At 42.5% G+C, this 16,559-nt stretch overlaps 1 protein-coding gene across 1 annotated transcript in view; it reads left to right on the top strand.

Annotated features, from left to right (window-relative positions):
• Positions 1-5,548: 5,548 nt before the first annotated feature.
• LOC306960573 (protein NLRC3-like) overlaps positions 5,549-16,559 on the top strand; it is a gene marked incomplete at its 5' end in the record, with an annotated part of 148,158 nt that continues 137,147 nt past the window's right edge. The window contains 10 exons of the mRNA XM_079553006.1: positions 5,549-5,562; positions 7,416-7,511; positions 7,863-7,964; positions 8,073-8,136; positions 8,239-8,419; positions 8,487-10,263; positions 10,328-10,495; positions 11,601-11,768; positions 11,839-12,012; positions 12,958-13,004. Coding sequence (XP_079409132.1) covers positions 5,549-5,562; positions 7,416-7,511; positions 7,863-7,964; positions 8,073-8,136; positions 8,239-8,419; positions 8,487-10,263; positions 10,328-10,495; positions 11,601-11,768; positions 11,839-12,012; positions 12,958-13,004 — 2,791 coding nt within the window. The remainder of the gene's footprint in view (positions 5,563-7,415; positions 7,512-7,862; positions 7,965-8,072; positions 8,137-8,238; positions 8,420-8,486; positions 10,264-10,327; positions 10,496-11,600; positions 11,769-11,838; positions 12,013-12,957; positions 13,005-16,559) is intronic.

Raw genomic sequence — 16,559 nt, forward strand, 5'->3', positions numbered from 1 at the left:
TTGCCTGAGGGCAGGGGAGCATCATCTAATCATCCGTTTATTTTGGAGAAACTTCAGAAATGATAGAAATGCCATGAAACGGACATTCTTGCTTCGCCATAGTGGGCACTGGCTTCACTTTTCCAGACGACAAAGCTCTATTTACAGCTCCATGAAGTAGTTTACATCAGAAGTGCATTTGTGGGCTTAAATGTGTAGGTTAGAAGAGTTTCCAGCAGGACTTTAACTGTCAGGGGCAGGAAGACACGCAGCAAGAACATGTCTATGAGCGAGACGTTCACTTTAGTGTTTACAGATCACCCAGAAAAGCATCTGTTGTTTTCTTTACTTGCTCTGTTCAGCCTCAGTGTAATTCTCCTTCTTCCCTCATCACTGTCTGCTGTATGAGCCTCTCCTCCTGTCACCTGTCTGCAGTCCCGCCCACCTGGACACAAGCCCCGCCCACCTGGACCGCACCCAATCCAGTTGTGGCTCTGAGTCGCTCCAGGAAGAAACGCACAAACCGGTCTCTCCGTCAGACGCACTTTTCTCTGGGACACGGTGGACTCTGTGGATCCGCTCAGGTTTGACTGCTCTCATCATATTCAACCCCTGCTCTGGGATAGACCTGGCTTAGACCAGGTTTAGTCCTCGTTTAGCCCTGGTTTAGACCTGGTTTAGTCTGGTTGAGTCTTTCTTCCTTCATTTCTTGGTTTGTGGCCTTTGGTCTAAATTCTGAGTTATTGACTCTTTAATCAGATCTGAAGTGCTCCGTTTCATGTTTATTTATTTTCCCTTTTAGCTGAGTCACGTTTAGCACTATTTTCTTTATTTATTTCAGATGGGACTGTGTATATTAGTTAACATGAATCCTCAAAGTCCACATGCAAATATGCTGCCACTATGGCTGATTTGCATCAGTCCCAGGGCAGGTTGCTGTTTCAAACAGGAAAGGAGAACAGTGGTGACACACAGTTATTCAAACATTTAATCAAATTATAGTTGTAGTCTCTGTAGCTGTAATACTGACTTTGTCTGTTGACATCAGTCCGCCCAGGGACTGCAGGTGAAAACTAGTGCTACAAACCTGGTACAACGCATCTCTCCTTTCTGAGGTTAATGCATGTTGTACATTGTCCCTGTTCAAATACATTAACTAAACTAAACTTGTGGCTGTAGATGGCACTGTTGGTCCTTGCTGTTTGGGGAAATCAAGCTGTGGGATCACTGATAATGTGTTTTTACATTCTATAAACATTAGATTTGTAATTGTGGCGTCTCATATAAAGCATGTTATATGTGTGCCATCCAGTGAGGTCATTTCTGCATTCTTTGCTCCGTTTCCAAAATACATACATTTTGTCTTATTCATGTTCAAGAATAATTTATTTATGTTGAAGCACATTCTTATTTTGTTCGATTCTGCAGCTACATCTTACGTTTATACAGGTCCGAGCCAGAGCAAGATTTGTATCATCTGCAAACAATATGGGTTTTAATATAGGTTACGCTATCACAAATAACTACATCAAATAAAAAACATCGGCCCCGATACAGAACCCTCTGAAACTCCACAATTGATATGTGACCATTCAGATCTAGTGTTCTTTCACTCAGATCTCGCTTCACACATTGTAATGCTATACCCCTGATACTGTAGCGTTCTAACTTTGAGTAGAATTGTGTGATCTATTGTATCAAATGCTTTTCTTCAATCCACAAATATTCCTGTTGCACAAAGTTTTTAATCGAGAGAAGCTGTGCAGAATCAGCTCCATTTGTTCATCTGATTCTGACATAACCTCAGCATAAAAAAAATAGTTGTATGAGTTCTGCTGCTTTATTTAGCTCTAGTTTTTTTTTTCTACCTGTCTTGATGCTGTAACATAAGAGCCAACATTTCAGTTGAATATTTGCCCAAACTCATCCCAAACTTTCCTTAACACTTCTAAATACAAGTTCTTCCAAATCTCATTCTGAATGAAAGAAAGTCAGGTATAGGGCAATTCATTTGGGAATTATTATTTTTTTTGGTTTTGGTCGAGGAAATGAAGACTGTGATGTCCTTCAGGTCTGTGGCTGAACATGGATCCAGAGTTCAGAGACGATGGAGCCTCTACCTCTAAAACCACTGACCCCAAAGCTCTGAGGTGAGATCCACCACTGTTCTCCATCTCAGTCGACTCTAACTCTGTTCTTTACGTCAAGAGTCGGATCTAGCTCTGTTCTTTACTTCAGAGTCAGATCTAACTCTGTTCTTTACGTCAGAGTCGGATCTAACTCTGTTCTTTACTTCAGAGTCGGATCTATCTCTGTTCTTTACTTCAGAGTCGGTTCTAACTCTGTTCTTTACTTCAGAGTCGGATCTATCTCTGTTCTTTACTTCAGAGTCGGATCTAACTCTGTTCTTTACTTCAGAGTCGGATCTATCTCTGTTCTTTACTTCAGAGTCGGTTCTAACTCTGTTCTTTACTTCAGAGTCGGTTCTAACTCTGTTCTTTACGTCAGAGTCGGTTCTAACTTTGTTCTTTACGTCCGAGTCGGTTCTAACTCTGTTCTTTACTTCAGAGTCGGTTCTAACTCTGTTCTTTACGTCAGAGTCGGTTCTAACTCTGTTCTTTATGTCAGAGTCGGTTCTAACTCTGTTCTTTACTTCAGAGTCGGTTCTAACTGTTCTTTACGTCAGAGTCGGTTCTAACTCTGTTCTTTACTTCAGAGTCAGATCTAGCTCTGTTCTTTACTTCAGAGTCGGTTCTAACTCTGTTCTTTACGTCAGAGTCGGTTCTAACTCTGTTCTTTACTTCAGAGTCGGTTCTAACTGTTCTTTACGTCAGAGTCGGTTCTAACTCTGTTCTTTACTTCAGAGTCGGATCTAACTCTGTTCTTTACGTCAGAGTCGGTTCTAACTCTATTCTTTACTTCAGAGTCGGTTCTAGCTGTTCTTTACGTCAGAGTCGGTTCTAACTCTGTTCTTTACTTCAGAGTCAGATCTAGCTCTGTTCTTTACATTAGAGTCGGATCTAACTCTGTTCTTTACGTCAATCGGTTCTAGCTCTGTTCTTTACGTCAGAGCCAGACCTAAAGTCTCTCTTATGTTCACAGATCTGCTCCTGGGACAGGCCTGGTGTCAGTGAGAAGTGATCACTCCATTTCTCGCTGGATTTATTTTAAAGAAAAAAAGTAAAATGACTCGTGACACTTTATGTTAATGACTTTGTCGCATTTGGCTTTTAAAATTGTAATCTTGAAAAAACTATCAGGACTCTGTTTGAGTGACTTCAGAGATACAGTGTTTAAAAGTAACCTTTAGCAACAGATTTCCCCTGAGTCCACTCTCTCAACCTTCCTGTCGTCCATGTTATATTAAAGTCACATGTGTAAACAGTGAATAGAAGCAGTGAGAGGACTGTTCCCTGTGGTACCCCAGTGCAACGTCTCCATTAACTCCTGCTTTCCAAAACAATCAAATCCAAAAAAAAAAAAAAGTACAAGACTTAAGACAATGCTTTGTTTAATCAGATTAGGAGGAGGAGAATGTTGTTCAACGGAGTAGAGAAAACAACCTGCTTTTGAACACTTCAGAAACATCTGAACTTGTTATGGATTTTTGTTGCAATAGGAATCAGTTGCCAATTACTATCCGTGTTTCTGATGTGCACATTGTTGAGAAATGTAAATTCTTGGGTTTTTCTCTTTCTCGTGACTTGAAGTGGAGCTCTAATACGATGAACGCTGCTAAAAAAGCAAGACAGCACCTCTTCTTTTTACGCAGGCTTCAAGAGTTTACTGAAAATACTAGGATTCTTTTGAACTTTTATTATTGTGTAATTGAGAGTCTTAACCAGTTGTATTACTGTGTGGCTTGGTAATCTCACTCTGAAAGAGGAGAAGGCTTTGATCAAAGTTGTTCGCTCAGCCAGCAGGACCATTGGCTGCACTTTGCTGCTCCTGGAGGCCACATATAAAGCTCGACTACTGAATCGAGCTTTACAACTCGCCAATGATGCCTCAGGCCACCCGGCTAAGGCCTTTTTTGAGATAATTTCCTCAGGGACAAGGTATCGCTCTGTCATATGTTCTACTGATCGCCATCTTAACAGTGTCTCTACTCAAGCAGTGATCACTTTAAACAATGCACTTTAAACAATGCACTTCTATTTATTTATTTGTATGGACTTTTATTGTACAGTATTTTGCCCTTAGGTTTTTAAAGTGGCATTGTTTGTTCTGTTTTGATATTGTGTCTTTTTATGTGTGTTACATATCGCACTTTGAGCTTTTTTTTTTCCAATATGTTTTTTTTAAACTGCAAATGGCCAATAAAATGTGTTTCACTGAAGTGTGTTTTCTTCTTTGTCTCAGGATCCTCCAGGAACATCCTCCATGTGAACCTGTTCCCAGCTGTGAGTCCCTCAGTGACCGGTCTATGGGAAAACCAATATGCTTCAGGACCGAGCGGTGAGTTTTGACTTAGTGTATTATCGAATATTAATGTCACATAAAGGGAAGAATCTAAGAAAGATTTACTGAAAGAAAAAAAAGACATCTTTAGTAAATGTTGACATGTTTTTACTGCTTGGTGACGATCACAATTAGATTCTCCAAGAAATCCCAACACCACTGAAGGCAGACCTAATTGGCATCCTATAACATATCCCTGAGCATTTGCTGTTCTGCTTCCCAAAAAGCCGCCACCACATGGCAATACCAAAATAGATGATCAATAGATTCTGGTTCACTTAAACAAAAATGGAATATGTCTGATTCAGCAAGGCCCCAGATTTAGAGCATTTTATTTGTAGGTAAAAAAAATATATATTTGATTTTAATTTTTAAAAAATCTGCTGTGCGTCTACCACAGTATGATATATTGTACTAAAACCATCTTCCAATAAACCGGTTGGTCCAACAAAACATATTTATACTTCTATTTATCTTGTTTCTATTTAACCATTTATAATTTCGTAACACAGGCCGACAAACTAAAAACTTGGTGCATTCACTATTAATTTTAATTTTCCAATTCCTCCTCAGGGCAGAGAGTAGCTGATTATTTGCTGTAAAATTTCATCACGTTTTTTTTGGAGGATTGAATTGGAAACATAACCAGCACTCCAGTAGCCTGGCTAATGCCAGACTAAAATCACAAGTGATATTTAGTCTGGGGACACCAATTAATTTTCTCGTAGGAGAGGTGTGGTCTACGATCGTCCATAGTCGTTTATTGGGCGCTACGAATGTCTATCATGCGTCTGCATGTAGCCAATCGTATCATCGTATGAGATGACATATGACGTACCCGCTGTAAACTTTTGAGCTAAACTATTTAGAACAAGGTCTAAAGCTTGATCGAACAATACCATTGCGTCTGCTGCTGTCATGTTTGATCCGTAAAAAACGTCTTCTTTTTTATCCGTAAATAAACTACAAGCTTCCGTATATCGAATAGCTCATCATCATCTTGCCGTCCCTCCTCGTTCTGTGATTGGTTCCCAAATCCATGCGAAAATTTCGTCCATGGTCCCCAGGCTGCTGTGCAGTTCGAAATGATTCGAGCGCACACAGCAGCATGGCATTAGCCAGGTCAGCACTCAAGGGCTTCTTTTAAAAACATTGACCATCTTTTAAAAGATCTATGACATGAGACGTGTGAGCTTTCTCTAGCTGCAAGTACATGAAGAATCCTGTTGAAAAAATTGCATGATTTTAATAATAATAATTAAAGCCGCTCGCGGCGATAAAGGCCCTCCCCCCTGGTGCTGTCCCCCCCTTGTGACTGCCCCCACTCGCTCTCGCCCAAACCTGCTCTCGCCTCTGCCTCTCCCAACCTGGCCTCACTCTTGCACCGGCAAGAAAAAAGAAAGCATTATGAAAGAGTCAAAGCCATATTTGAACTGGCAACCTGACCAGCGCACTATCACTGAGCTGTAACTCCATATTAATGTGGGCCTGATGTGGCCTATTATGCCCGCTAATCTCAAGAAGAGATTACCAGGCACAAATTAGTTCCCAGCACGCTACTGGAGGAGAGTGGTCATTTCTGGTCATGTCCCTCCCTCATACATTTTCACGATTGTTTTCGACATTGTCCCAGTGTTGCCTCATTTGTTTCTCTACTATCCTGTAATGTCTTTGTGTTTAGTGCTGCATATTCTGGAAGTTCCTCTTCAAATTATATATACACTAAAAATGTATGATTCAAAAAAGAAAGAAGAGAAACAAAAATCTTCAAAGTTCCTTGTCCTTTTTTCTATAATCGAAAGTACTTTTGCCTGACGTTTGCTCTGGAGCGAACACCCGGGGCAGTGACATCACCAGCATGCGCCATTGTTATGGTGCTGGGGGCTGACTGTTGAGTCTGTATAACTCTCCATTTACATACAATTTGTCAGTGACCAGACGAACCCCTGTTCTTTTAACGATTTCATAATCGGAATAAGCTCGCGCCATTTTGCCACCACTTCTTTTGGAAACTGCTTACGGATGAGGAAAGGAGTACCTTTTTCCGAGGAGAGCACCTGCTCAGCTTGTTTAGAGCTTATGAATTTGGCCACTATTGGTCTGGGTTTATCTGCGGTTGTACACTCCCTGAGTCAGTGTGCTCTGTCCTCTTGTATGGCCTCAAACTCGTCCTCGGATAATCCCAGCTGATGAAGCAAGAAAGACCTGACAAGTCCCTCCGATGTCTTGTAAGTCTTGTTTGGTTGTTCTTTAATTCCCAGGAAGAGCAGGTTATCTCTCATGTTTCTGCACTGTAGATCCAGTAAGGTAGTTTTGAATTTATTATTTTCGCTTGTCAAATCTTCCGTCGTCTGTTTTAGTTTCGTCACATCTTCTGTGAGAGTTTTATTTTCTCTTTCGATCTTCTCCATAGTGGTATGTGCAAAGTCCACTGACCTTCATAGTTCCCCGACCTCTGTCTTCAATTCGTCCAGCACATCGAGCTTTTTAAGCTGTTTGAAAATGTTACAAAGCATTTCAGGATCCTCGCTTGTGAAAGTAACACTCTCTTCGGGAGCGCACAATGAAAGTAGATCCCTACTCTGCTTCGAGTCCGGTTCGTTTGGCATTGTTCCAGAAAAAGGAAAAACAGCACGGCGTAGTTGGTACACATGTGGGTCCTTGTCTCGCCGTTAAACTCACACTGAGGTGTCTTTGTCTTCCTTTTTTCTTTTTCTTTTACACCACGGAGTTAACCAAAGGTTTATGGTTTCAATCCAAGCTCACGTATAGAGGGGGAGCGTAATATACAAACTTTAAATGGGATGGATTGGTGCACAAGCTCAGCTCACGGTGCTCAGCGCGGCCATCTTTTAAAAGAGATTCGTGAGTAGATTGAGTTTAATTAATGAGATTATATCGTGTTTGTGATGAAGCCACAACACCAAGGACAGTCCCATGTGTTTCACTGAAGTGTTTTTTCTTCTTTGCCTCAGGATCCTCCAGAAACATCCTCCGTCTGAACCTGGTTTCAGCTGTGAGTCCCTCAGTGACCGGTCTATGAACAAACCAATGCACTTCAGGACAGAGCGGTGAGCTGGAATATTTTTGTCACATAAAGGGAAGGATCTAAGAAAGATTTACTAAAGGCATCTTTAGTAAATATTGACATTTTTTACTGCTTGGTGACAATCACAATTACTCTGCTGTTTTTTCAATCACAAACGATCAGGAACTAAAATCCAGATAATGAACTGTAGACGGAAAATGACAGCCTGTAAATAATTCTGGCTATTTACCCACTTTTAAGTGTTTGATAAAACTTTATTGTAATTTAATCTAATATAATTTATCCCTGACTTGTTTCTCATCAAATAAACCAGGATCCATCACATTTTATTTAAATATCTCATGTTTATTGTAAATGTATTTGTCTGTGTTAGACTCAGTGTTGACGTCAGACCAGAAGGTTCTGAACCAGGCCCCGTCTGTGAGTCCCTCAGGAGCGACTGTTCCAGGAGGGAACCACTGACCTTCTCAGATCTGTAAGATTGAGTTTGTTTAAACACAAGGACAGACAGTGGTTTAATGAGGTTCTGAAAGTGTGAGAGAAACAGCTGAATCCTGAGGTGTTTGTTGTGTCTCTGTCACAGAGTGGAGCAGGCTCCAGAGCTCAGAGCTCAGCAACATCACACTCAGCTGGACTCCATATTTAAGGTGAGTCCTTCACTGAAGTTTGGAGATGTTCAGATGAATGGACTTGTTTCACACAGATCTGACACTGACTGCATTTGTGTTGTTTCTAATGTGTCTGTGCAGCTTCTGGAGGAGGACATCTTCGCTTTTGTCCAGAAGGAGCTGAAGAAGCTCCACAAGGTTCTGAGCACAGATTACCCAGAATGCTTAGAGCCTGATGAGGATGGAGAGGCTTTTCTGAAGATCACTGTGAACTTCCTGAGGAGGAGGCAGCAGAAGGAGCTGGCTGAGCGTCTGTGGAGCAGTAGGTCCATTTCACTCAGTCATTTGATCTTCTCTGAGACTCAGGCTCTGTCTGTGTCTTCATTCAGGGAGATGTTCTGGAGTTCTTCAGCGTAAACTGAAGCGTGACCTGCAGCAGAAGTGTCAGTGTGTGTTTGAGGGCGTGGCTAAAGCAGGAAGCCCCGCCCTCCTGCAGCAGATCTACACAGAGCTCTACATCACAGAGGGAGGGGCCTCAGAGGTCAACCAGGAACATGAGGTCAGACACATGGAAACAGCCTCCAGGAAAGCAGGCGGAGCAGAGACAGCCATCACATGTGAAGACATGTTTAAAGGCCCCGCGGACACAGAGGCGCCCGTCAGAACAGTGCTGACAAAGGGAGTGGCTGGCATCGGGAAAACACTGCTCACTCAGAAGTTCAGTCTGGACTGGGCTGAAGGCAAAGCCCACCAGGACGTCCAGCTGCTGTTCCCCTTCACTTTCAGAGCACTCAATGTGCTGAAGGACAGGGGCTTCAGCCTGGTGCAGCTGCTCCATCACTTCTTTAGAGGAACAGAAGAAGTGAGCAGCTTTGAAGATCTGCAGCTGCTCTTCATCTTGGACGGTCTGGACGAGTGCAGACTTCCTCTGGACTTCACCCAAACCAAGGCCCTGACGGAGCCCACAGAGAGCGCCTCAGTGGAGGAGCTGCTGGTGAACCTCATCAGGGGGAGCCTGCTTCCCTCCGCTCGCCTCTGGATAACCACACGCCCCGCGGCGGCCAATCAGATCCCTGCTAAGTGCGTCTCCATGGTGACAGAGGTGCGAGGGTTCAGCGACCCACAGAAGGAGCTGTACTTCAGGAACAGGTTCAGAGACGAGGCTCACACAATCATCTCCCACATCAAGACGTCCCGAAGCCTCCACATCATGTGCTTCATGCCAGTCTTCTGCTGGATCCTCTCCACAGTCCTGGAGCATGTGCTGAAGACCAGAGAGAGAGCAGAGCTGCCCAAGACCCTGACTCAGATGTACATCCACTTCCTGGTGGTCCAGGCCAAAGTCAAGAACATCAAGTATGAAGGAGGATCTGAGACAGACCCACACTGGAGTCCAGAGACCAGAAAGATGGTGCAGTCCCTGGGAAAACTGGCCTTTGAGCAGCTGCAGAAAGGAAACCTGATCTTCTACGAGAGTGACCTGAGCGAGTGTGGGCTGGACGCTGCAGCCGCCTCAGTGTACTCCGGAGTCTTCACACAGGTCTTTAGAGAGGAGCCAGGCCTGTACCAGGACAAGGTCTACTGCTTCATCCATCTGAGTGTGCAGGAGTTTATGGCTGCTCTTCACGTCCATCAGACCTTCGTCCACACTGGGTTCAACATGCTCTCCACAACATCATCTGCAATGTTCAGTTTTAACAGAGAACTAAAACTGCTTCACCAGACGGCTGTGGACCAGGCCTTACAGAGTCCAAACGGACACCTTGACTTGTTCCTGCGCTTCCTCCTGGGTCTTTCACTGCCGACCAATCAGTGCCTTCTCCAAGGTCTGCTGACACAGACAGGAAGTAGCTCCCAGACCAATCAGAAAACAGCTGAGTACATCAAGCAGAAGCTGAGTGAGGAAGTGTCTGCAGAGAGAAGCATCAACCTGCTCCACTGTCTGAATGAACTGAATGATGGTTCTCTGCTGGAGCAGGTCCAACAGTACCTGAGCTCAGGACGTCTGTCTGAAGGTGGACTTTCTCCTGCTCAGTGGTCAGCTCTGGCCTTCGTCTTACTGTCATCAGAAGAAGCTCTGGAGCAGTTTGAGCTGAAGAAATACTGTGCTTCAGAGGAGGTTCTGCTGAGGCTGCTGCCAGTGGTCAAAGCCTCCAACAAAGCTCTGTGAGTGAGGTCTATGTAAGCATGAACCTTCTAAACTTCTCCTAAAACAGTGTGTTCTCTCCAGACTGAGCAGCTGTAACCTGTCAGAGAGCAGCTGTGATGCTCTGTCCTCAGTCCTCAGCTCCTCTAGTCTGACAGTCCTGGACCTCAGTAACAACGACCTGAAGGACTCAGGGCTGAAGATGTTGTCTGTTGGACTGAAGAGTCCTCACTGTAAACTGGAGCAGCTCAGGTCAGAGGGTTTACTTTTCATCTCTGTGAGTTTGTCATTTCTATGACTCTGTTTAACCCTGTGTGTTCAGACTGTCAGGGTGTCTGATCTCAGAGGAAGGCTGTGCTGCTCTGGCCTCAGCTCTGAGGTCCAACCCCTCCCATCTGATAGACCTGGACCTCAGTAACAATGACTTGAAGGACTCAGGGCTGAAGATGTTGTCTGTTGGACTGGAGAGTCCTCACTGTAAACTGAAGCAGCTCAGGTTTGGATGCTTATCTTTATTTTCAAATGTCGTCATGTGTCGTCAACTGTAAAAATGTTTATTTGTCACATATATGAACACAGTTATTGTTATTTAAGGTGTGTGTAAAGCTTTAAGATTCTGTGATTAAAACCCATTATCCGTATTCTTGTCGGTGTTTGGTAGTTTGTACGTTTTTATATGAATATTGTACAGAAATTGTGTCGCCACAGCCAAACATATAGGGCTGTATCTTGTGCCTTGTCCAACAGCGTTGGTCCAAATGAGGCTGTCATCGTGCACTAAACTGCTTTGCCAGTATCCACGGCCAGTGGCTGACAGAAAATAGAAGTGACTGCAGCGAGTTGTGCTGCATAACGCGCTGCATCTTCTCATCTCTAACTTTACATCGCGCCTCATGTTCTTCATTCAGCATTTAGACTCAGCTCTCACAGGACAAACTACAAACTGTATATGTCCCACTGTTAAACACTGTGTCATAGAGAAAGAGAAAATACCAACAGTCTTGCAAACTCCAGCACCTGTTCCCCCACTTCCCCTCGGTCCGTGGAAAACATTCCAGTCTGGTACAGTCTGAAGGAGGAAAAAGGAGGCGTGACCACAGTTTAACATCACCTATGGTCATGACTGTCTGTTCAGCCACTTATTACATCAGCTCTGGATCTAAAGACTTTGCTCAGAGCCAAAGTCTTGTCTACAGCCTGTGTTTAGAAACACGATCGGTCCAAAGAGTTCAGAGTCAGTGTAAACCTGAGGTTTTTACAACCTGAGATCCAGTCTTTAATCTTAAAAAAAATTATTTCAGCTAAAACATTTTTTTTTGTGTAACTTTGTTGTTTTGAATTATGCTCTCTCCTCCAGACTGAGCAGCTGTAACCTGTCAGAGAGCAGCTGTGAAGCTCTGTCCTCAGTCCTCAGCTCCTCTAGTCTGACAGTCCTGGACCTCAGTAAGAACGACCTGAAGGACTCAGGGCTGAAGATGTTGTCTGTTGGACTGAAGAGTCCTCACTGTAAACTGGAGCAGCTCAGGTCAGAGGGTTTACTCTTCATCTCTGTGAGTTTGTCATTTCTATGACTCTGTTTAACCCTGTGTGTTCAGACTGTCAGGGTGTCTGATCTCAGAGGAAGGCTGTGCTGCTCTGGCCTCAGCTCTGAGGTCCAACCCCTCCCATCTGACAGACCTGGACCTCAGCTTCAACCATCCAGGAGACATAGGAGTAAAGCTCCTGACTGCTCTACAGGAGGAGCCCCACTGCTCACTCTCCACTCTCAGGTGAGGACAGTTATTACTCAGTTATTACACAGTTATTACTCAGTTATTACACAGTTATTACACAGTTATTACAGTTATTACACAGTTATTACACAGTTATTACACAGTTATTACAGTTATTACACAGTTATTACACAGTTATTACACAGTTATTACACAGTTATTACACAGTTATTGCACAGTTATTACACAGTTATTGCAGTCGACACAAACAAGCTGTGGATCAGACTATTATTCATTATAATCAGGACGTTTTTTTTTCATTTTCACATTGTCATGTAATTTTGTTTTACTTGATTCCATTCAGATTCATTGTGCATCAGTGACAACAGTAACTCATGTTTTGGTGTCGATCTTTAAATAAAACGGAGACGTAACATTCGATCCTCACGTATGTGACAGTTAGCAAGTCGGCTCGTCCGGGAGACTCTTCAGAGTCTGTTAGCATTAGCCTCAAACATCGCACATTCTGATCAATCAGAATGTTCAGGTTTAACATTCTGATCAGATGTTTAATTGTCCACATTTAGGTTTCTGTCAGCGCCTCTTTAGAAAACATTCATGAATGTCCAGAGCATTAAAGATTTGACTTCAGATACAAATGAGTGAATAAAAGTGTCGTCTGAGCTAAATGCTAACTCAGATTCAGTTTCTTCTTTTTGTGGCTCAGATTCACATCCAGTGGCCTCGAAACATCATCCAATTATATGTTAATGATAAAGAAACCACATAAAGGATATCAATGCTATGAAAAGGACAAACTGTACCTCACCATACTTTAGTATTGTGCTGGGCTTCACTGTTTATTCTTACAGATGTAACGATCAATTTAAAACAGGTCCCTGATTCCAGGGCGACACAATGACCCTGTAACTGTGAGGCTGTTTAGTTGTTCCTGTGTGACATCATCTGCATGCCCTGTTTAACTGAAGTGTGTTTCCTCAGACTGGATCCTGCTGGAGCTGAGAGGTTAAAACCAGGAGTCAGGAAGTGTGAGTATAACGTTCACACAAAGCATTCTGGGTAATGGAGTCTTCATATAAACACTGTCTGCAGTGAGACCCGTTTCATCCCCAGAGAAGTGTCTCCTGCTCAACATGTTTGCTGCTGTCAGTATTTGTTTAATTGTTGTAGACTGGAAGATATAAGGCTTATATATAACTTGCCATGGTGTAATAATGGGCAATAGAGATGTTAATATTGTATCGTGGAACATAAATGGATGCAGCACTACAATCAAAAGGAAAAAAAATACTTAGTTATCTTAAGTCTCATAACACTGATGCTGCATATATTCAAGAAACACACTTTGAGAATGAAAATGAAGCCTTGAAGCTAAAAAGAGATTGGGTTGGAAAAGTTCTTCATAATTCAGTATCAAGTAAAAGCCGTGGTGTTGTGATACTTCAAAGGCTCAATTTTGTTTTATTACAGCAATTTAAGGACAAAACTGGACGATACTTATGCCTCCAGGCACTTATTAATGGTGTTCAGGTCATTTTGTGCAACATTTATGCTCCAAATGGGGATGAACCCAATTTTATACATGAGATTAATAAGATGTTAGGAAGCATGTAGGGACATGTTTTATTAAGTGGAGATTTTAATAATGTTTCCGATGAATATATTGACAGGAGTGCCAATAATGTAACTTCAATCACTAAAACAGGATTGGCATTAAGTTCTCTAAAAGAAGATGTTGGCTTAGTGGACATCTGGAGACTTGTACATCCTTTGGAAAGGGAGTACACCTTTTATTCTCACCGTCACAAAACGTATTCCCGAATAGACTATTGTCTGATCTCTAATTCATGCCTGGACTTAGTATCGAACTGTAAAATAGGTGTTATTACCTTAACGGATCATGCACCTGTGGAACTACATATACATTTAAAGGTTGAGAAAAACTGTCAAGGAAGATGGAGACTAAATTCAAGCATATTGCAGGATGAACAATTTGTGTCTACATTGAAGGAAGACATCAAATATTTTCTAGAGATAAATGTTGGGTCTACTAACAGGTTGGCTACAGTGTGGGATGCTCTGAAAGCATTTGTTCGTGGCAAATGTTTACCTTTTAGCTCTAAAAAGGTTGAAGAAAATAAGGCAAAGATCCACATTTTGGAGAAACAAATAGGTACTTTGGAAAAACAAATAGCAGGGCAATTTGATAATGATACATTTAAAAAGATTTGCCAGCATAAATTTAATCTCCATGAAATCTGTAACAAGAAGGCAGAGTATGCTCTTTTCCGGCTTAAAACAAACTTCTATGAGAACGGGGAAAAACAGGAAGGTTATTGGCAAGACAACTTAAAAAAAGAAATAATCAGAATGTAATTACTGCAATAAAAAAGGATGATGCATCTTCCTCAGATATTAACATGGCTTTCAAAAAGTTTTTTCAAGACTTGTATATATCTGAAAACAGGGTTAGTAAGAATGAAATGTATGCATTTTTTGACAAAATGACAATACCAAAGATCTCACAAAATGATAAGGATAGGTTGGAAACTCCTTTAACAGAGGTTGAAGTAAATAAAGCCATTGGTGCAATGAAAACTGGGAAGTCACCTGGGATAGATGGCTTTCCAGCCGAATCTACCAAAAATTTAAAGATATACTCTGCCCATTTCTGACTGTAGTATTTCATGAAGCGTTTGAATATGGATCACTTCCTGAAAGTTTTAACCAGGCGGTAATATCTTTAATTCCAAAAGGCGATAAAGATTTCACTGACCCAGTCAATTATAGACCAATAAGTTTAATAAATGACTGTAAAATATTATCCAAGATGTTGGCAACAAGATTAGAGCCTGTATTGCCACAAATTATTCATAAAGATCAAGTTGGTTTCATCAAGAACAGATCTGCGTCAGATAACATGAGAAGATTATTGCATCTCTTATGGATGAATAGAAACAATGTAAATCCTGTGTTAGCTGTATCTTTGGATGCCCAGAAAGCTTTCGACAGGGTAGAGTGGAGTTTTTTGTTCACTGCCCTGGCAAAATTCGGTCTAGGTGAGAAATTTAAAGGGGGGGTATTATGCAAAAACGACTTTTTCAAGCTTTACATCATGTTATTAAGTCATTCCCTCATTAAAACCATGCCTGAAGTGTTGCCTGGGCACATTCACGTATTTTCAAGTAATCTGTAGAAACTCTGATGGCAGCCATTTTAGGGATAAAACGCCTGATTCCTTCAGGAAACGCCCTCGACCTCCAGGATACGCCTCCGACCTTTCGTCACCAGCCGAGTAACCAGCCACTGCTCCTCAGCAGAACCCCTTCCCCGCACTGTGTAGCCCTAAGATGTAAACAGCGTCATCATGGAGGATTAGCTTCATGTGTTGTGAACCGGAGCCACAGCAGACTTTTACAAAGACACACATCAGTGTTTCTGTTATCTAAACACCCAGGATTCAAACCGGTGACAAGAACGCTTATTTCAATGTCTGGTTCTGCGCTGGGCCTTGATGATGCACAGAGCCTCCGGAGAAAGCTAATGCTAAGCTAAACCTCGAGTCATCACGTGAAAACGAGAAATATGCACACATAAAGTCAATAAAACCACCACACACATAAAGAACAGTTTAACAATGATCACACACGGAGCCGGGCTTGTTGATTTGGAAGTTTATTGCTCACATTTCATCTACAATGGGTCATAGCCGAGTGGCTTTCTCCCGGAGCTAACAAGCTAGCCGCGACAAGCTAACGGGAAAATTCACTGAATACAAGCAGCATATTATGCATTGAAAATGTCACTAAAACAGGCAACTGCTTGAAGCAGCCTTTATGATGATCACACACGGAGCCAGGCTTGTTGATTTCGTAGTTTACTGCTCACATTTCATCTACAGTGAGTCGTAGCCGAGTGGTTTTCTCCAGGAGCTAAGGCACTATTAGCCGCGACAAGCTAACAACCTTCACCTTTACAACATTCATTGAAAACAGGCAGCATATTATGCACAAATAACGTCAATAAAGCAGCAACTACTCGAAGCAGCCTTTAGATGACCACACAATGAGCCTGGCTTTACACATGTGTGGTTTATTGCAGACTTTTCATCAACAATGAGCTGTAGTCGATTATAACAAGCTAACGGGTAACCTCGAAAAACCATTGTCCACCTGCACAGATAATGTCCGTCTTTTGAATCGTATGGGCTCCTGCAGATCCTGGTGTCGTCCATGGGGGTATAGTTAGAGATCCATAGGGCATGGCAGTTACAAAGAGAGAGCCTCCAAACAGCAGTTATTTTTCAGGCGAGAGCCCCTTCCAAGCGTCCGGTGTGGAAGGTTCGTCTTCAAATCACATCCTGTGTGGCCATTGTTCACAAAGTGATAAACAGTAGCTCCTTTCCAACAATAAAAAATAAAATGCACCGATCGTAGTTTCAATACAGTTGAGACAACGAGCGCAGTGTTGTTGTGATGCCACAGACAGCGTGTGGAGGGGGCGTGTCGGAAAGGGTCAGAGGTTCTTAAAGAGACAGAGGCCTATTTCAAGTCATTCGCTACCGCCATTTTGAAAGAGCAATT

Source organism: Gobius niger, assembly GCF_951799975.1.
Source record: "Gobius niger genome assembly, chromosome: 3".
Taxonomy (NCBI): Eukaryota; Metazoa; Chordata; class Actinopteri; order Gobiiformes; family Gobiidae; genus Gobius; species Gobius niger.